This window comes from Hippocampus zosterae, chromosome 9 (genome assembly GCF_025434085.1).
Source record: "Hippocampus zosterae strain Florida chromosome 9, ASM2543408v3, whole genome shotgun sequence".
In the NCBI taxonomy this organism is placed as follows: Eukaryota; Metazoa; Chordata; class Actinopteri; order Syngnathiformes; family Syngnathidae; genus Hippocampus; species Hippocampus zosterae.
This window is the reverse complement of record NC_067459.1, coordinates 8,167,781-8,188,660: the sequence shown is the minus strand read 5'-3', so window position 1 is coordinate 8,188,660 and position 20,880 is coordinate 8,167,781. Positions and strand designations below refer to the sequence as shown.

General features: G+C 45.0%; 1 protein-coding gene across 1 annotated transcript in view; it reads left to right on the top strand.

Moving 5' to 3' along the window:
- LOC127607048 (metabotropic glutamate receptor 4-like) overlaps window positions 1-20,880 on the top strand; it is a 208,857-nt gene that overhangs the window by 181,417 nt on the left and 6,560 nt on the right. Inside the window, exon 9 of the mRNA XM_052075088.1 lies at window positions 829-1,764. Within this exon, the coding sequence (XP_051931048.1) occupies window positions 829-1,764 (936 nt within the window). The remainder of the gene's footprint in view (window positions 1-828; window positions 1,765-20,880) is intronic.

Genomic DNA, 20,880 nt, shown 5'->3' with positions numbered 1-20,880 from the left:
TAAATGTGCCTTTACACGCCACTGCCATCTTTTGAAAGCGTAGCAACAAGTGGATTAAAGTAATAAAAAAAAGCCAACTTTTTGGGAATGTCAAAGTGAGATTTTCTTTCTTTCTCAGGGTTGATAAAAGACACATTCACAAGAAGAAACTGTAGGGGTGTTTTTCAATATGATAGGGTTAGGTAAAATATGTAAAGTAAAACAGCCTTGTGCTTCAGTCATAATTTCAAAAATGGCACCTTTATTTTTTGCTTTTGTGACATCTCAAACATCCTAAACCAATGGTTCATAACCTTGTTAGAGGTACCAAACCCAACCAGTTCACATTCACCGAATCCTTCATTTGTGAAAAATAAAAAAATATACAGTATATTTTTTTACAAATTCATGAAATAAAAAAAACTGCCTTTATTAAAAAAAGGAAAAAGACTTAAATAAAATATGAAGACATAAGTAATTTTTTTTTTTTAACTGTGCACAAAATGTACCAGCCACTGATGGCCAAGCGGGCGTGTCATAACTAATTTGCATGTTGAGTCGGGTGTGTCTTAACCTCCATGGCTGAGACCGATTCACCAAACCCCTCAGGTTCGATCGAACCCAGGTTAAGAACCACTTCTACAAAACATAAACAGTATAACAGCAGAACCCAATTATGTGTGATGTAGTGTCTGGTATGACGTATGCAAAACTGGTCAGACTGTTAGAATTGCTTTCTATCAGGGTCAAAAAAGTGAGTCTCATCTGTGTGAAACGCGCAAAAGGGGAATCAATTCTCTAATTATATGTGAAAGATGCTGAAGTCTGTTTCCTGTGCCTTCCTCCTAGGTTCCTTCGATGCAGTGGCCCGGCGCTGTCCGTCAGATTCCGTCGTCAATCTGCAGCCAGGCATGTCGGGCCGGAGAACGTAAGAAGATCGTGAAAGGCATCCAGTGTTGCTGGCACTGTGAGCGGTGCGATGGCTACCAGTACCAGGCTGACACGTTCACCTGCAAGATGTGCCGATTCGACTTACGGCCCAATGAGAACCACACGGGCTGTGTCCCCATCCCCATCGTCAAGCTGGAGTGGAGCTCTCCGTGGGCAGTGATCCCGGTGCTCATCGCAGTGGCGGGCATCATGGCCACCCTCTTTGTCGTGGTAACCTTTGTGCGGTACAATGACACGCCCATCGTGAAGGCATCGGGGCGAGAGCTCAGCTATGTGCTGCTTACCGGCATCTTCCTGTGTTACGCCACCACCTTCCTGATGATTTCCACCCCGGACGTGGGAATATGCTCCCTACGGAGGATCTTTTTGGGCCTGGGCATGAGCATCAGCTACGCCGCCCTGCTCACAAAAACCAACCGCATCTACCGCATCTTTGATCAAGGCACCATGTCCTTGAGTGCGCCCCGGTTCATCTCCCCAGCCTCACAGCTCATCATCACTTTCACTCTGGCATCAGTGCAGCTGCTCGGCGTGTGTATCTGGTTTGGCGTGGATCCCTCCAAGGCCATCATCGATTATGAGGATCAGAGGACGTCTAATCCAGCGATGGCCCGCGGCGTGCTCAAGTGCGATATCTCCGACCTGTCCCTCATCTGTCTGCTGGGTTACAGCATGCTGCTCATGGTCACCTGTACCGTGTACGCCATTAAGACTAGAGGGGTGCCGGAGACCTTCAACGAGGCCAAGCCCATTGGTTTTACCATGTACACCACATGCATAATCTGGCTGGCATTCATTCCCATCTTCTTTGGCACTTCGCAGTCCACAGAAAAGGTAGGAATACAGTTCTTTCATTATTATTATTTAATTATTTTCAATGAAATAAGTTAACATTGAGGTGCTCAGTGGAGTATGACATTGTCCCATTCCTACAGTAGCAACCCAACCCAAATTTGCACGGAATTTGTGAAATTGCTTTCAGTCTAGGGTTTTAAATATAATTTTAAAACATAAATAATTGACACAGTATGCTCTGTTCAGGATAGAGCTCCCTTCCTACAGTAGCAACATGAACAAAAATGTATCTCATGTGAAATGACTGTAATTGCATCCATTCTGATGCATGGACCTAAACTGGGCAAGACATTTGACATTACAGCTTCTTAAATTGCAGCTTCCACAATTTTAACCAAACTCGATTTTGTCTTAGTTTTGTCACTTGCATAATTTTGTCTTTATTGATGGTATCATGAGGCTGTTGTGTTGTCAACACCGGCATAATGGATTCCAATACTTGGCATCAGTTTGTAGTCTAAACTGGTTGCTGAAGCTCTCAAAAGTCAACAGAAAGCCAGAACATTTGATGTAAATGAAATATTTTCTACTTGGAAATAAGATTTGTTGTGAAACAATTTTCCTTGGGTGTCTTGGAAGCATGCTAATGATTGTTCTTAGGAATGTCAAGAGATTTAGCTCTGAGCCCCGGGCTGTGTTGCTTTTCTGTTCCGCATTTTCATTCCGCTGTTCCACTTTTCCTCTACTCTTTGGTTCAAATAAGGCACTTCATGTTTAATTAGAAAAACTGTTGGGATACAATGGATTATTGGGCTCCATCTCCAGATTTACCTGCTACAGTCATTAGCATGGATTTACACTGTACAGTTCAAGTGACGCAATTCAGATTTTTTTTCTGTCCCCAATTTGGATTTTGCCCGCAACTGGTAAATACAACGTGGCAACATAAGTAAAAAAAAACAATGGCATCTGACAGATTACAGATGACAATTAGGTGTCTTCCATTCATCCATCCATCCATCCGTCCATTATCCAAGCCGCTAATCCTCACGAGGGTCATGGGCGTGTTTGACCTTAACCCAGCTCTCTTCAGGTAGTAGGCAGGGTAGACCCTGAACTGTTTAAGATAAGATAAGATAATATATCCCTTATTTGTCCCACACTGGGGAAAGAGTTTACCAGCCATTCATACTCACAATCACACCTAAGGACAATTTAGAGTGTTCCATTAACTGAGCGTGCATGTTTTTGAAATGTGGGAAGAAAGCAGAGTACCCGGAGAAAACCCACACAAGCACAGAGAGAACACGCAAATGCTCGCAGAAAGGCCAGAGCCTGGAATCGAACCCAAGACCTCTGCATTGTGTGTCAGACATGCTCAGCAGTCGACCACCGTGCCACCAAGTCGGCATCTTCCAGATATGTATTGGATAACTGCCAATGTGAGTGCAGTATAATCGCACAGATCAGATGAACGTCATAAATCTAAGTTTGATGTTATTGAAGTACACGTTTAAAAACAGTTCATGATAACAAAGACAATGGAATGTGGTGAAAGTATGAATATTAGATGTGTGTCCATTGCATAAGCTCAATTATTGCAGAAAGTCGAAAGTGAAGTAATGCGGAGGTTGCATTCGAAGAAGAGGAAGTCTCGGCCAAATAAATGGTATGGAAACTTTAATATCTGCATTATCAGAATCAGAATCAGAATCATCTTTATTGGCCAAGTATGTAGAACACACAAGGAATTTGTCTCCGGTATAGCACGCTGCATTAGTATCATCGTAAACAAGGACATGACAAATAGGTATGCAAGGACATTTCGTAATGTAAGTTAGACAATGTGCAAAGTATCAAGCAGAGCTGAAGTGATCAGTGGTAGAATACAATACAATGACAGTTTGTACAGTTGGTGCAGAAAATCATTGAACCATTTTAGAGTGACCAGTAGCAGTATTTGTAGTACAAGAGAGTGACTACGTCAGTGACTGTTTAGGGAGTTAACGGCTAGAGGGACGAAGCTGTTTAAGTGCCTGGTGGATTTGGTGCCCATGGATCTGTAGCGCCTGCCTGAGGGGAGTAGCTGGAAAAGGTGGTGGACACGGTGCGGGGGATCCAGGAGGATTTTCTGTGCCCTTGTCTTGATTCTTGCAGTGTGCAAGTCCTCAAAAGTGGGTAGGGCGGTGCCAATGATTTTTTCCGCCGTCCTAACTGTCCGTTGAAGTCGGATTTTGTCCTTTTTTGTGGCGGCCCCAAACCAAACCATGACGGAAGAACACAGGATTGATTCGATGACTGCCGTGTAGAACTGTCGTAGCACCTCCTGTGTTAGGCCATGCTTCCTCAGCAGCCTCAGGAAGTACATCCTCTGCTGGGCCCTTTTCAGGATGGAGATGGTGTTGACTTCCTACTTCATGTCCTGGGAGACTGTGATTCCCAGGAACTTGAAGGTCTCGACGGTTGACACAGGTCAGTTGGATAGTGTGAGGGGCAACTGTGGAGAAGAATGTTTCCTGAAGTCCACGATCATCTCTACAGTCTTGAGCGTGTTCAGCCCGAGGTTGTGTCGGCTGCACCAGAGCTCCAGCTGCTCCACTTGTTGGCGGTATCAGACTCGTCGCCGTCTTTGATGAGACCGATGACCGTAGTGTCGTCTGCGAACTTTATGAGTTTGACAGCTGGATTTGTTGAGGTGCAATCGTTTGTGTAGAGGGAGAAGAGCAGTGGAGAGAGGACACATCCCTGTGGGGCTCCAGTGCTGGTGGTGCGTGTTGATGATGTTGTTGCTCCCAGTCGCACCTGTTGTGTCTGTCCCGTCAGGAAACTGAGGATCCACTGGCAGATCATAGGGGACACACTGAGGTGGAGAAGTTTGGCGGTGAGGAGTTCCGGAATGATGGTGTTGAATGCAGAGCTGAAATCCACAAACAGAATTATTGCATAGGTCCCTGTGCTGTCGAGGTGCTCGAGGATGTAGTGCAGACCTATGTTGACTGCGTCTTCCACAGACCTGTTTGCCCGGTAGGCAAACTGGAGAGGGTCCAGCAGGGGTCCGGTGACGTTCTTTCGGTGGTTCAGCACAAGGCGTTCAAAGGACTTCATGACCACATACGACAGGGCGACAGGCCTATAGTCGTTCAGTTCCGATGTTTCCGATTTCTTGGGAACTGGGATGATGGTAGACTGTTTGAAGCAGGATGGGACCTCACACAGCTCCAGGGATCTGTTTAAGATTTGTGTGAAGACCGGAGCCAGCTGGTCAGCGCAGACTTTCAGGCAGGAGGGGGACACTTTGTCGGTCCCCGCAGCTCTCTTGATCTTCTGCTGCTTGAAGAGCCGTCTCACGTCCTGTTCGTGGATCTGTAGTGGAGAAAAAGAGCGTGGGGTGGGGGGCGGGGGGTAGATAGACTATCTTCTGGTAGAGGTGGGTGTGTGTAGGAAATGAGGGTGTCCTTTTCAAATCGGCAGAAAAACATGTTTAGTTCATTAGCAAGACCCTTATTGTTCACTGTTTGGGGGGATGGCATTCTATAGTTAGTGATTTCTTTTAGGCTATTCCACACAGATGCAGAGTCGTTAGCAGAGAACTGTTTTTTCAGCCTCTCTGCATAGCTTCTCTTAGCGATGTTTTTGGGCGTGTTTGTACAGTGCCCGATCTCCACTTCTAAATGCGGCCTCTTTCTCTTTCCTGAGTTGCCTGAGTTTGGGAGTAAACCATGGGTTCTTTATTGACTTAAGGACTTCGTTGGTACACACATGTCCCCACAGAAACTGATGTATGATGTTATAGTGTTTGTGTATTCATCCAGTGTGCCCGTTGAAGTTTCAAAGACGCCCCAATCAGTGCAGTCTAAGCATTCTTGTAGAGCTAGCTTTGCTTCATCTGTCCATTTTTTCACAGTCTTAACAACCGGTTTAGCACATTTGAGTTTCTGTTTGTATGTAGGTATTAAGTGGATTAAATTGTGGTCAGAAAGCCCCAATGCTGCACGGGCGACCGACCGGTATGAATTTTTGATTGTTGTATAGCAGTGGTATAGAATGTTCCCTTCTCTGGTGAAACAGTCGATGTGCTGCTTATATCTGGGAAGTTCACGGTTAAGATGTACTCTATTAATTATGTCGTATTGTTTACCTCCATGGTGTCGCTACCGTATGTTGACACTTGCATTGAGTTATGTCCTATTCGAGCATTTTCCCATGTGGGTGGTGTCATGGATTCTTGTCTTATCTTAAACACAGCCATTTGGGTAATGTGTCACTTGAAATTTGCAAAGAGACAGGTTTAGGTCTTACACCGGAAGTGGGTACCTGGACCTAAAGAGTACATCCAGATAAGCATACAGAACAAATCTATGCTAAAATATTGAAATATGAACAGACTAATAATTTTCCAAGTCATACTATTCCAAGCTCATGTGGCCTCACACACTCACACTCTCACGCACATATAGTAGAACTCACACATCGGAGAGAGATGTTTTGTGAACACACTCATATTCCCAAGTCAAATCAATGTTTGTGACCTCAGAACCATTAACACGGATCACATTCAGTGAGGGCTCCGAATGAGCCGCAGGTCAAGAGGAATGCAACAGCAAGAGCGACAGTGACAGGGGAGATGATCTGGGAATGAAGCCAAAGGGGGTATAACAATAGGATTGTGTCCAATTGAAAGGGGTCTTTTCTTTTGGTGGGGGAGGGGGTGACACGAGGGGACTTTGTGCGCTAACACCAGCCGAGAGCCAGGGACGGAAAAGCCTCACACTGGCACGGACGCTATCAGGAGAACCAGCATGGCATCAGACAGATGCAATAAAATTAATTGCCACCTCCTCCTCCTGGAGATTAAACAAACCAATACATCATTCAACAAAACAAAAAAAAGACCCGCTCTGTGTGATGGGTATGTCTTTTTGCTTGCCAGTTTCAGTCTTCCAAAATAATTTCAATTGTGTACAGCAGTGCAGAAAATCTGCATATGCCTGCAGTCAAACTAAATGCCATTAATAATGCAGTGTGTGACCCGCAGCACAATGTCTTGTTTTTATACGCTAGCTGTGAATCTGTATAACAGCTTGTTCGCACACCCACCTGCAGTTAAAGCGCTAAAAGTAACATCGCGTACCTTATCTGGCTGGTTTTATGTTAGTGCTCATTGGTACGTCTAAAAGCAAAAGAGAAACGAAAAAAAAAAGCTGTGTTTCTGAAGATTTATCGCAGGCAGATTAAACATCCGTTTGCTATCGTTTGTGTGTATGTAAAATGTTTCATTGTTTCAAAGGAATAACATTTTTGGGGTTGTCTGCAGATGATTAAAAAGTATAAAGGTCTAAAAAAAACAAGACAATCAATCCTACGATGCACTTTTCAAAACTCTTACAACTCCCACACGCAACAAACAGGACTTATTTTCCTTGGAGAACTTTTAGAAAAAGGTGGTTAATATATAATTTATCTTCACTCATTGTAAAAATATACACTTCTTAAGTCAGGAGCATAAAAGGAAGCCGGAAACAAGTCTCGCCTTGACCCTTTCCCAAAGGTCAGCTGGAATAGGCTTCAGCTGAAACTTTCTAGAGTGCCAAAATGCCTGTCAGGCTGCTGAATAAACATGCGTGAAAACCTGTAACCATTGTAAATAGCACAGCCACCTTATGTATGCATAAAATGCATATATATATATATATATATATATATATATATATATATATATATATATATATATATACAACTTATATTTATATTTCATTCTCTACTGTGGACAGTTCTTTTTCTGAAACATTTATTTATTTTGTGCATGCAACACTTTGTTTTTTCTTTTCTACCCCCCACACACCACCCCAATTTTGCTGCTGTAGACTGCAAATTTCCCCAGTGTGAGACAAATAAACATTATCTTATCTTAAAAGTGTCGCAATCGATCTATGTATATGTAGATACGTACATTGATAGATGCTGCTTTCCAGGAGAAAAAAAAAGAGCCTTACATTGGATGTTTCCTGCCTCTCGCCCAAAGTCAGCAGGGACAGGCTGTAACTTTTCTCAAGAGTGGCACATTTGCAATGTGTCTGCACTCACTATAATGCGTTACACAGTCAGGCTGCACAATACATCGAAAAAATATTGTTAACGTGATATCGGCCCAGGCAATATGCGTATTGCAAAAATGTGAAATACGTTTCATATGGAATGTTTTTATCTGACGTGATTCAAGCATCAGTGTGCATCGCCATCCAGAAGGATAACAGTATCTATGGGTATTACTAACAATAAATCATTTTTAAATTATACCAAAAATAAAAAAAAGAAAATTTTGCAAGTTTTTATAATCATATTTTGGGAGCGAGAGGTCTTAATTTAAGGCCTGCTAATGTCAAAATCTTAAAAATGTGTGATTTTATGTCCATAAAAGACCTTGTTCCTCTAGTTCGTCACGACAGAAGTTGTTCATTAGCATGCAGTACATCTTGGCTGCAAATGAGTCCCACTTTTATCACTTAAAAAGCACATTCCATGGCCCTAAGCTATGCTTTGGCAGGAAAACCCAAAGTTTATCATTTAAAAAAATAAAATTAAAAAAAAAACATTTTAACTGGATTCCTTGAATCAATCGCAGCAGGTATCTAAAATGGATGAGTCAGCGGGGGGAAAAAAAACACAGTTCTTGATTGCAGCCTTAAGGGATCCTTGGTGCATTTTTTGCTTGTCATTTTCAAGCAATATGGCTGTGTTGAAAGAATAATAGGACATTTATTTTTCAAAAATTGTCATTTCGGTTCCTTTAATTCGCTTGAATTGGCAAAACTACATAAAATCTGAAAATTTGTTTCGGTAGACAAAAGGAAGTTCTACTAATTACAATATTTAACACATTTTTTAATCATAATTTAAGCAATCCTTTATGGTAAATTTCACTTCAGACTGCCGGTTTTCAATTTGTATTTTGTATAATTGTCCAACAGAGTCGGCCCAGTAGTCCAGTGGTTAGCACGTCGGCTTCACAGTGCAGAGGTACCAGGTTCGATTCCAGCTCCGGCCTCCCTGTGTGGAGTTTGCATGTTCTCCCCGTGCCGGTGTGGGTGCGGGTGCTCCGTTTTTTTCCCACATTCCAAAAACATGCGTGGTAGGCTGATTGAACACTCAAAATTGTCCCTAGGTATGAGTGTGAGCCTGGATGGTTGTTCGTCTCTGTGTGCCCTGTGATTGGCTGGCAACTGATTCAGGGGGTCCCAGCCTACTGCCCAATGACAGCTGGGATAGGCTCCTGCACCCCCCGCTACCCTAGTGAGGATCAAGCGGTTCGGAAGATGAAGATGAAGATGTCCAACAGATTGTGCTACTTTTTCCCATTCCGAGCGTGCAGCACAACTTAACACTTTTTCCATTTTTTTAAACCGAGAAACAGCATATGTGGGTATCATAAAAATCGTAAAGGACATTCTATCCTGGCTTTCCATTTCTCAACTCAACTCAACTCAACTGCATTTTATCGAGCACTTTCAAACAGCCATTTAATGCATGCAGTATAGTTTTACACCTTCTCCTTTTCTGCACAAGTGTCTCAGTCCTGAAACAGTAAGCATGTCACTTAATAGTGTTTATGTAAAAGGAAAGTGTGTGTGCGAGCTTTTGTGGTTAGTGATAAATTAGCGAGAATATTTAAAGGACATCTTAAGTGTTTCATCGTGACATAAACAGGATGGTTCTTATTTGGGGGGGAAATTACCTTGCATCAAAGCAAAATCACTCTTCATAAAGTTGAAGCATGACGGGCCCTGTAACGCAGCACACACACATTGATACATCTGGCAGAGCAATTAAACGGTCCACTTCCTTCTGTCACAATCGCACCCTTCACTTCAGAGTACGACCAAGCGGATGCCACGTGGAGGCGTTCTTCATTCTTCAAAGATGGACATCTGGTCCCGCTCGTAACTGTTTTTTACAGTAGCTTCCGCGACGTCTGCTTACCTGGAAAGCGACAGCCCAAGTCAGTCGATGAGGAACTCCCGGGACAAAAACTTGTGATAGAAGTCCCGGACACAACAGGTTTGAAAGCAATCGGCTCGCACAAAGAGGTTCCGCCATTGCCATCAATGGACTCATGTGTCAAGCCTCGATTGTGGTTTTCTTTACGAAGGCTTTACAAAGTCCGCCCATCCATCCATCCATTTTCTAATCTGCGTTATCCTCACAAGGGTCGCGGGGTTGCTGGAGCCTATCTCAGCTGCCTTCGGGCAGGAGGCGGGGTACGCCCTCAACCGGTTGCCAGTCAATCGCGAGGCACGCATAATCGAACAACCATCAGCGCTCACACTCACACTGTCAGGTTGGTCCAATTTGACACTCAGGAATAAAACACAAGGAGGAGACAGGAGACTCAATTCTGGTACCAGGAGGGCACGAGGAGAAGCGTTCGGTTTCACCCTAACTATCTCCTCCTTCACCCCCTCATTTATTGGGAAAGCTACTACATAGGTGTGTCCAACCTAAAGGGTGGGGGCTGTTGAACACACACTGAACTTGTTTGACTATGTGTGTGTTTGTGAGTCTAAATTTCGTACATGTGTGCAATTGTAACAAAAACATCACGTTGCAGCTGGTGTTGATGGCTCCATTCACTGTACAAACTTGCTTGTTTAGTCTTAACACTTATCTCTTCCCAACCACGTCCTCGGAAGGGTGGTTGCGTCCCTAAACTTCCACACAGTGCACTAAACATTCTTGAGTATAAATGTATAAAAATGATTATAAATGTAAGTACATTGTGATTAATATATATAAAGATTAAGAAGCATGATATCTTTATTGAAAGCATAAGCGTTCTTCAATTAATGATTGCAGGCATAAGCATTCTACTTTGCAAGCATAATCAATTTATCATTGCAGGCATAAGCATTTTTCATTGCGAGCATAATCAACCAATCAATCACTCAATATCAATATAATATTAATAATAACATTAATGATAAGCGAATGTATGATAACTAAAAATAATCAACCTATCACACACCTAGGGACAATTTAGAGTGTTCCATTAACCTGCCATGCATCTTATTGGAGTGTGGTAGGAAACCGGAACACCCGGACAAAACCCAGAAGAACATGCAAACTGCACACAGAAAGGCTGTGACCGAAATTAAACCCTGGACCTCTGCATTGTAAGGCTGGCGTGCTAACTAGCCACTCTGTCAAAGTCCAATCTGACAAAAATACATGCTGTAGGGCATGGATGAAAGTGTAAATGAATGAATAAATATTTGTCCATGTGAACATAAAAAGCAGCAAGAACAGTCAGCATCATATTGTCAATTGTTATAGATTTTAAGAAATGCTAAATAGTCAGATTTGAATGGCAACTACTGTATCTGAATTAATACTATATGTCACAGGGAATACGGCAGCATACATAATCATCCGCGTTGTGTGGGGCTTGTTAGTGAATGGGAATAATTGCTGTATTTGCAGACTTCTTGCTTGGCTCTCGACGAAGGCGGACGCTTTTACTTTCTGCTCCTGTCTCCTGCCCCACCCACACCCTTCCCTGCTCGCCACTCAGTCCATGTTCTGTCTTTGTCTGACTTTTCCTAGCCTCCTGTCGTATTTTCATCCTAAAAACAAACATGGAATTGGCTGGCTGATCTCTCGATGCCATCGACAACATTTTCTCGATGAGAAGAGCAGGCAGTGGGGAGCCTACTTGCCCCTTGGGGACTTTTGCTGGTGGGTACACCCTAGATCAGGGGTGCCCATTAGGTAGATCCTGATCTACCGGTAGATCTAAGACAGGTCCCGAGTAGATCTGAAGAGTGTCGAGGAGAAAAAAAAACAAACAACCATTTGTGTGTCTTTGTACATGTTAGTAATATATTTTTTGTGTCATGTACGCTGCACCCTAATCATCCTATCAGTCTCATTTTCACAAAATAAATATTAAAAAAATAAAATAAAGCAGGTGAATCTTGAATTTACGGTGGCGCCTGATTATGTCACCGGAAGTTGTGACGCTCAGCAGTCTGCAATTGCAGCTTGTGATAAGAGCTGTTGCGCTCTATTTTTTATCGTCGTTCTTCTCATTCATAGTTTGCTTCGTGTACAATTCACCGAGGGCACGGGCAAAGAATAGGAATCTAGGAGGGTCCAGGGAAGCACTTTAAAATGGTACTTGTGAGCTACGATAGTTAACAGGCTGCAGAAGTGCGTCGCATGCCTCAGTTTCAGGCTGTTTCTCATCATGGCATGTGTGTGTGTGTGTGCATGTGCGCGCGCACGTCGGTAAGGGTAGATCCCGTGAGGTTATTTGATCGAAAAGTAGATCTTCGATCTGAAAAGTTTGGGCACCCCTGCCCTAGATCCTTGGAGGAAGCGGAGAATGGTGTGCCTGTCAACACTGTCCGTTGAGGATGTGGACGACATCAACATTTTCGGCCTTCCGATAACAGGTATGCTGCTGTTTGGTGTGAGCAGTTTCCTGATTTATCGAAAAATTCAATCGACGGGAGCGGCTCTCTTGGAAGAGGCTGCCAGTCTAAGGATGGCATAACGCGGATGTCCGACACTCAGACTGTTGCGGTTTTGAAGCGTCACTGCAGGATGGACAACAACTTGGACAAACTGGAATCCGTGTTCAAAAATTGACTGAAATCACGGATTTGGCTGATCGACGCCTCTAAAGAGACATAAGCCACGGACTCAAGGCTGTCTTAAATTCTTGGGCAGCCTGCTACCAAAACAACATCTGCTATCTCGACCTTCCCCTGATGAAAATATGCACGGAAGTTAGCCCCCCACCATCACCCCCTCCCTCATACACTCCCTTATTTCACCGTCTTCATTGTTTATGTCTTGTGACCTGTTGTAACTGTCATATGCCTGTGCAGGTGTTTTTTGCCTCACTCAAATTATCCTCAAAATGAGGGTAGTTCGAGCGTGGGTTTTTTTCTCCCTCTCTCCCTCCCCTGTGGTTTCTTTCTGACCTTCGGGTTGAGTGAACGCTGGCTCGTTTTGGCTGCCGCTGCTCAACCTGTATTGTTTTGTGTTTTTTGATATTGTAAAGTGTCCTTAGGTGTCTTGAAAGGCGCTTATAAATCCATCCATCCATCCATCTTCTACCGCTTATCCGGGGCCGGGTCACGGGGGCAACAGATTTAGCAGGGAAGCCCAGACTTCCCTCTCCCTAGCTACTTCTTCCAGCTCTCCCCTGGGGATCCCGAGGCGTTCCCAGGCCAGCCGGGTGACATAGTTTCTCCAGCGTGTCCTGGGTCTTCCTCGGGGTCTCCTCCCGGTGGGACATGCCCGGAACACCTCACCAGGGAGGCGTTCAGGAGGCATCCGAATCAGATGCCCAAGCCACCTCATCTGGCTCCTCTCGATGTGGAGGAGAAGCGGCTCGACTCGGAGCCCCTCCCGGATGACCGAGCTTCTCACCTTATCTCTAAGGGAGTGCCCTGACACCCTGCGGAGAAAACTCATTTCGGCCGCTTGTATCCGTGATCTCGTTCTTTTGGTCACGACCCATAGCTCGTGACCATAGATGAGGGTTGGAACGTAGATCGACCGGTAAATTGAGAGCTTCGCCCTTTGGCTCAGCTCCTTCTTCACCACGACAGACCGATACAACGTCCGCATCACAGCAGACGCTGCACCGATCCGCCTGTCGATCTCTCGCTCCCTCCTGCCCTCACTCGTGAACAAGACCCCAAGATACTTAAACTCCTCCACTTGGGGCAAGATCTCCCCCCCCGACCCGGAGGGGGCACTCCACCCTTTTCCGACTGAGGACCATGGTTTCAGATTTGGAGGTGCTGATTTTCATCCCAACCGCTTCACACTCGGCTGCGAAACGCTCCAGTGAGAGTTGGAGAGCCCTGTTTGAAGGAGCCAACAGCACCACATCATCTGCAAAAAGCAGGGATGCAATACTGAGGCCACCAAAACGGACCCCCTCAACGCTTCGGCTGCGCCTAGAGATTCTGTCCATGAAGGTTATGAACAGAATCGGTGACAAAGGGCAGCCTTGGCGGAGTCCTACCCTCACTGGGAACGATTCCGACTTACTGCCGGCAATGCGAACCAAACCCTGACATCGGTGGTATAGTGACCGAACAGCCCGTATCAGGTGGTTCGGTACCCCATACCTACGAAGCACCCCCCACAGAACTCCCCGAGGGACACGGTCAAACGCCTTCTCCAAGTCCACAAAACACATGTAGACTGGTTGGGCGAATTCCCACATACCCTCGAGAACCCTGCTAAGGCTGTAGCGCTGGTCCACTGTTCCACGGCCGGGACGAAAACCACACTGCTCCTCCTCAATCTGAGGCTCGACTTCCTGACGGACCCTCCTCTCCAGCACCCCTGAATAGACCTTACCAGGGAGGCTGAGGAGTGTGATCCCTCTGTAGTTGGAACACACCCTCCGGTCCCCCTTTTTAAAAAGAGGGACTACCACCCCGGTCTGCCAATCCAGAGGCACTCTCCCCGTTGACCACGCGATGTTGCAGAGGCGTGTCAACCAGGACAGCCCCACAACATCCAGAACCTTGAGGAACTCCGGGCGGATCTCATCCACCCCTGGGGCCTTGCCACCGAGGAGCTTTTTAACCACATCGGTGACTTCAACCACAGAGATAGGAGAGCCCACCTCAGAGTCCCCGGGCTCTGCTTCCTCCAAGGAAGGCGTGTTGGTGGAGTTGAGGAGGTCTTCGAAGTACTCTGCCCACCGGTTCACAACGTCCCGAGTCGAAGTCAGCAGCACCCCATCCCCACTGTACACAGTGTTAGTGGTGCACTGCTTCCCCCTCCTGAGACGTCGGATGGTGGACCAGAACTTCCTCGAAGCCGTCCGGAAGTCGGCTTCCATGGCCTCACCGAACTCTTCCCATGCTTGGGTTTTTGCCTCGGCGACCACCAAAGCTGCGTTCTGCTTGGCCAGTCGATACCCGTCAGCTGCCTCTGGGGTCCCACAGGCCATAAAGGCTCGATAGGACTCCTTCTTCAGCTTGACGGCATCCCTTCCTGCTGGTGTCCACCAGCGAGTACGAGGGTTGCCGCCACGACAGGCACCAACCACCTTACGGCCACAACTCAGATTGGCCGCCTCAACACTAGAGGCATGGAACATGGTCCACTCGGACTCAATGTCCCCTGTCTCCCCCGGAACATGGGAAAAGCTCTGTCGGAGGTGGGAGTTGAAACTCCTTCTGACAGGGGATTCCGCCAGACGCTCCCAACAAACCCTCACAATTCGTTTGGGTCTGCCAGGACGGACCGGCATCTTCCCCCACCATCGGAGCCTACTCACCACCAGGTGGTGATCAGTTGACAGCTCCGCCCCCCTCTTCACCCGAGTGTCCAGAACATGCGGCCGCAAATCCGATGACACGACCACAAGGTCGATCATCGAACTACGGCCTCGGGTGTCCTGGTGCCAAGTGCACATGTGGACACCCTTATGTTTGAACAAGGTGTTCGTTATGGACAGTCCGTGACGAGCACAGAAGTCCAATAACAAAACACCACTCGAGTTCTGATCGGGGGGGCCGTTCCTCCCAATCACGCCCCTCCAGGTCTCACTGTCATTGCCCACGTGAGCATTGAAGTCCCCCAGTAGAACAAGGGAGTCCCCAGCAGGAGTACTCTCCAGCACACCCTCCAAGGACTCCAAAAAGGGTGGGTATGCTGAGCTGCTGTTTGGTGCATATGCACAAACAACAGTCAGGACCCGTCCCCCCACCCGCAGGCGGAGGGATGCAACCCTCTCGTCCACCGGTGTGAACCACAATGTACAGGCACTGAGCCGGGGGGCAATAAGTATGCCCACACCTGCTCTGCGCCTCTCACCATGAGCAACTCCAGAGTGAAAGAGAGTCCAACCCCTCTCGAGAGGACTGGTACCAGAACCCAGGCTGTGTGTGGAGGCAAGTCCGACGATATCCAGTCGGAACGTCTCTGCCTCACACACCAGTTCGGGCTCCTTCCCTGCCAGAGAGGTGACATTCCATGTCCCAAGAGCTAGCTTCTGCAGCCGAGTATCAGACCGCCAGGGTCCCCGCCTTTGGCTGCCGCCCAGCTCGCATTGCACCCGACCCCTTTGACCCCTCCCACGGGTGGTGAGACCATGAGAAGGGGGACCCACGTTGCCTCTTCGGGCTTAGCCCGGCCGGGCCCCATGGGTGTAGGCCCGGCCACCAGGCGCTCGCCAACGAGCCCCACCTCCAGGCCTGGCTCCAGAGGGGGGCCCCGGTGACCCGCGTCCGGGCAAGGGAAACTGAGTACCATTGATTTTGTTTTCCATAAGGGGCTTTGTGAGCCGTGCTTTGTCTGGTCCCTCACCTAGGACCTGTTTGCCATGGGTGACCCTGCCAGGGGCATAAAGCCCCAGACAACTTAGCTCCTAGGATCATTGGGACACACAAACCCCTCCACCACGGTAAGGTGACGGCTCACGGAGAGGCGCTTATAAATAAAATGTATTATTACAAATTTTGTATGAAAAATGTTATGTGAACGAACAAAAAGGCAGCAACAGTAGTTAATCACCGTTATCTTGACATAACGCTGTAGAAAGTCCAAACTACAAGCAGATGTTCATTGTGACACATGAATAAATACTATGTAGGAACATTCAGCAGAGGCATTAGATTATGTTTTTCAGTGTTACTATTTTTGAATACCAACTATCTAGGTTAATGTGAACAGCAGCACTAAATGAATAAGTACGTCGTTGAAGTGAATGTGAACCAAAAAAGCAACAAGGTTGGCTACATTCTGGAAATCAATTTACTGAATTCTAACATAGCGCATATATATTATACAAATGTGAACATCCCCTCTTACATGTAGCTAGCCAATTACTTTTTTTCAATACATTTTTAAAAAATATTTGAATTTAAATATTTTATATTGGGCCCTGCAATTGGCTGGCAACTGATTCAGGGTGTCCCCCGCCTACTGCCCGAAGACGGCTGGGATAGGCTCCAGCACCCCCCGCGACCCTAGTGAGGATCAAGCGGTTCGGAAAATGGATGGATGGATGGATAAATTATATTGGGCAAAAAAAAAATGGGCGCCAATTACATGCAGTATTTTCTGCATATGTGGGCCGTCCCTGTGAATTATGTGGGTCCACTTTGGTATCTTCTGGCATTAAAATACCAACTAAGAATTTGGAGTCTTCTGGAAGTAAATTATGGAATAGCAAACATTCGAGAAAAAGATCCATCTGAGGTTCGTCCGAAACTTTTCAATGCTCCTGATGTTCCCATATTCTGTCTACCTGCCACCAGCCAAACTGTCGCTCGTTGTGACAATTTCCCGCACTGCTATACATGTCATTATTCACAGTGATGTGACGGCTCAATAAGACATAATGAAGATTGATGCCGGCAAGTGCAGAGAACAGAGCAATGTCTTGAGTTTTACACTCATTAGCCCCCCGGCGTGGGACCAGCCACTGCTCCACCCATTCCCAACCACATCTGGAGCTTCAGGCCAGCAACCTCCACGAGTGTGCCAGTCAAGGGTGAATGGGCGTTAAAACTAATCAAGGCTAAAGTACTGTGATCTTTACAAACGACGGTGCTCTATTATGGAGTCCCCCGAGGTTTCTATTTGTTTATTAGCTTAATGAGCATGCCACTGTGGAGAACGTTCAACGCCGCACCCCCTGGTGTTGCACAGCATGCTGCAAAACAACGCGATGGGACGGGTTTGAATATCTGATGGTTTTGAGCTTCTCTCTGGGGTCGTCAGTTAAAATAGCAGCTGTTTACAATTCTCAACTCTCAAATTAAGCTCATATTAGCGGGCATCATTTTTTTGTTCACTTTGTTTTGCTTCATTTTGAGGAAGCTAATGAGCAAATTTCACAAAAGCAGGGGATTGACCTGTTGTTTACTTTTCTCATCATTTGAGTCGTGATGTGTTGCCTGAAGTTTGTTATTATCTGAAAAAATATACAACTGTTCCTAAGTGCGCCCTAATCAACTAACAAGGAGAAACAGACATAGTTTGCTGACATTTGATGGAATCATAAAATACTACAGCTAAAAAGTACAAAGTGTAATTTCTAGAGAAATTGCATGTAAATGCTGAAGAGCTGAAATGATGCACAATACAGTATATTGAAATTTACTGAATACCAAATGTAAGGATCAATACATTTTGTACAAATGTATTGAGAATGGATGAAAAGAGATGAGGCGGATTGATAAGGCTCATCTTGAAGAAAATGAAAATTGCAAACATTTTTTATGGTTGGATAAGGCATGATGGCATAGTACATAAAAGTGCCAAGGCAGGATAATACGTTGAACAACTGTCCCTTGATTCTGTTTGAATTTCTTATAAGAAAAGAGCATTTCTCTTAAGGAAATAATCAAAGTGAGGGACAGTATCGACACAATACAGAACAGCACATTTCACAATTCGGGAACACCGGGAGCATTGAAAAGTTTCGGACAAACTTCAGATTTATAAATAAATATTAATAAATAAATAAATTGTATTGAGTAGGCTAGCAGCCTGATTGTAAAACGCAATGGGTCCAATTGCCAAGGCTTTACATCTATGGCTCTTAACTTTGTTAGTGTACCGAACTCCACATTCACCGAACCCTCCATTCGTGAAAAATAAAAAGTATGATTTTTTTTGAGGGGCGGCCCAGTAGTCCAGTGGTTCGCACGTCGGCTTCACAGTGCAGAGGTGTTGGGTTCAATTCCAGCTCCGGCCTCCCTGTGTGTAGTTTGCATGTTCTCCCCGGGCCTGCGTGGGTTTTCTCCAGGTGCTCCGGTTTCCTCCCACATTCCAAAAACATGCATGGCAGGCTGATTGGGCACTCTAAATTGTCCCTCTGTGTGAGTGTGGGAGTGGATGGTTGTTCGTCTCTGTGTGCCCTGCGATTGGCTGGCAACTGATTCAGGGTGTCCCGCGCCTACTGCCCGAAGACGGCTGGGATAGGCTCCAGCACCCCCCGCGACCCTAGTGAGGATCAAGCGGTTCGGAAAATGGATGGATGGATTATTTTTTTCAAATAAATTTGAAGCATAAAAAACTCATTTATTAAAAACTGAAAAAATGTAAACACAATTAGTATAATTAATAAGTATACTAAATGAACCAGACAGTGATGGCCAAGCAGGTGTGTCATAACTAATTGACATGTTGAGTCAGGCGTGTCTTAATCTCCATGGCAGAGGCTCTGTCGAACCCCTGAGACTGATTCACCGAACCACAAGGGTTCGATCGAACCCAGGTTAAGAACAGCTGGTTTCCATGTTTACCACTACGCAGGTGCTATTTCAAATGAGAATTGATGAAATGCGAACATGATAATAGGTACTATGCTTACATCATGCCAGATTTCGATCTATGATGTATTCTGGTACTATTTGTAATGAGACTGGATTAAATGCCTAACAGGTATGCTAACATGTAGCCAAATAGCAACGGAAGGATTAAAAAAGCCACTGAGAATGGATAAGTCTTTTACTTTGTAAATCTGTACCTGAATTTTGGTTGTTTCTAGTGAGAATTCAACAAATGCTAGCATTTGGTATGCTAACATCTATGCTTATTGAGTTAATCCCACAGAAAAATGTCATTGACATTTTCTGTGACAATAAATTGGGTGAATTTCCAAGTGATTCTAACTCATCCAAACTAGGCGGTTATTTTTGTATGCAAGACAATGCCCTCCCTCTCACAATTAAGTTGCAGGCACTAGCTTTACATGCAAAATGTGGATTATTAATGTTGTTTAGTTAGAGGTCAGCGGGCAACGATGATAACCCTGAGAAACTCGTGAGAAACCTTTCGGGATGTGACCAAAATACCCTGGTAATGTTAATCAATAGGATCCAACAAACATGTGCAACGCAGGAATAATCCCTGACACTTTGAGAACGTGTGGAAAATTGAGCACTCACCTTGTCAGATATCATTCAACTCAATATCGGTCTATACGATACACAACGAGTCAATAGCCGTCACAACACTGTCATTACAACAGCAAATTATTTTACTACGAATAAATGAGCTACTTAATTGATGACAATGAATGGTGTCGTTTTGCCAAATAGAAAATTAGTGATGCATGTGGAACCAAATCTGGAGGTGGTATCAGCCATGGGTTGGGTTCATCAATAATTTCTATGTGATATCAACAGTTGGGAGGAGCACTGAATAATGTGCCTTCACCACCCCTTTTTTGATGATGAATCCTCAAAAATCAAACTGACACCATGCTCCACCCACATTAGATGGCATGTGTAAAACTAAATTCACAAATTAATTGTTTCTACCTGGCATGACTGAATAAACATTTTGAGATATTGGCATCACGTTCATTTTAGTAAATTCTTTCATCCTTGTGGAGTGTTGGGTTTCACCCAAAATGGTTGCTTCAAACCAAAATGGGCAACTTCAAGTTTGCCAGGATGGCTTCGAGAGACTTTTCTGTGTGTCCTGTTATGATAATGTACACCCATATTTATTTCGATTGGAAAATTTGGAGTTCAAGATTTTTGTATTTATTTATTTATTTATTTATTTATTTATTTATTTATTTATTTATTTTTACTTCCATTGATTGATGTTTTAACCTAATTTTTGAAAACGTACATAGACTATGAGCAGTGTAATGTCATATGCAATGGCGGCGCAACAGCCTTAAACTGTTTCATCGTTTCAGTTCTCCTCAATTTTTGGGAGTGGCTAAAATGGGGCGCAGTGCGCAAATTGGTCTGGTATCAATCTCCCCTCTCCAAGTATAGACTGAAACAACCTGTATGCCATTATTCATCCCAATGGTAGTCTGATGGAATTGCACGATTCTTTATTGATATTACTAGGTCTATTTTTACCACAAATGCGCATATTTAGTAGTTAGCTAATTTTGCCAACACTAGAAAATGCAATTACCCAGGATGCCACAATACACAGAACAGCACTTGAATCTCCAAGACAGGAGGTGGCACTATGGACAAACCACCTTCCTGTCCACCATCCCAAGGTGCGCGCCGGTTAACTTGTGAGGTTTTTGGTGGCTAGCACCTCTCGTTGTCGAAACATACTGGGAAATATTTCAGCTACAGCAGGCTTTAAGTGGATATATTTAAATAGATCAAAGATGTAGCATCTTTTAGAATA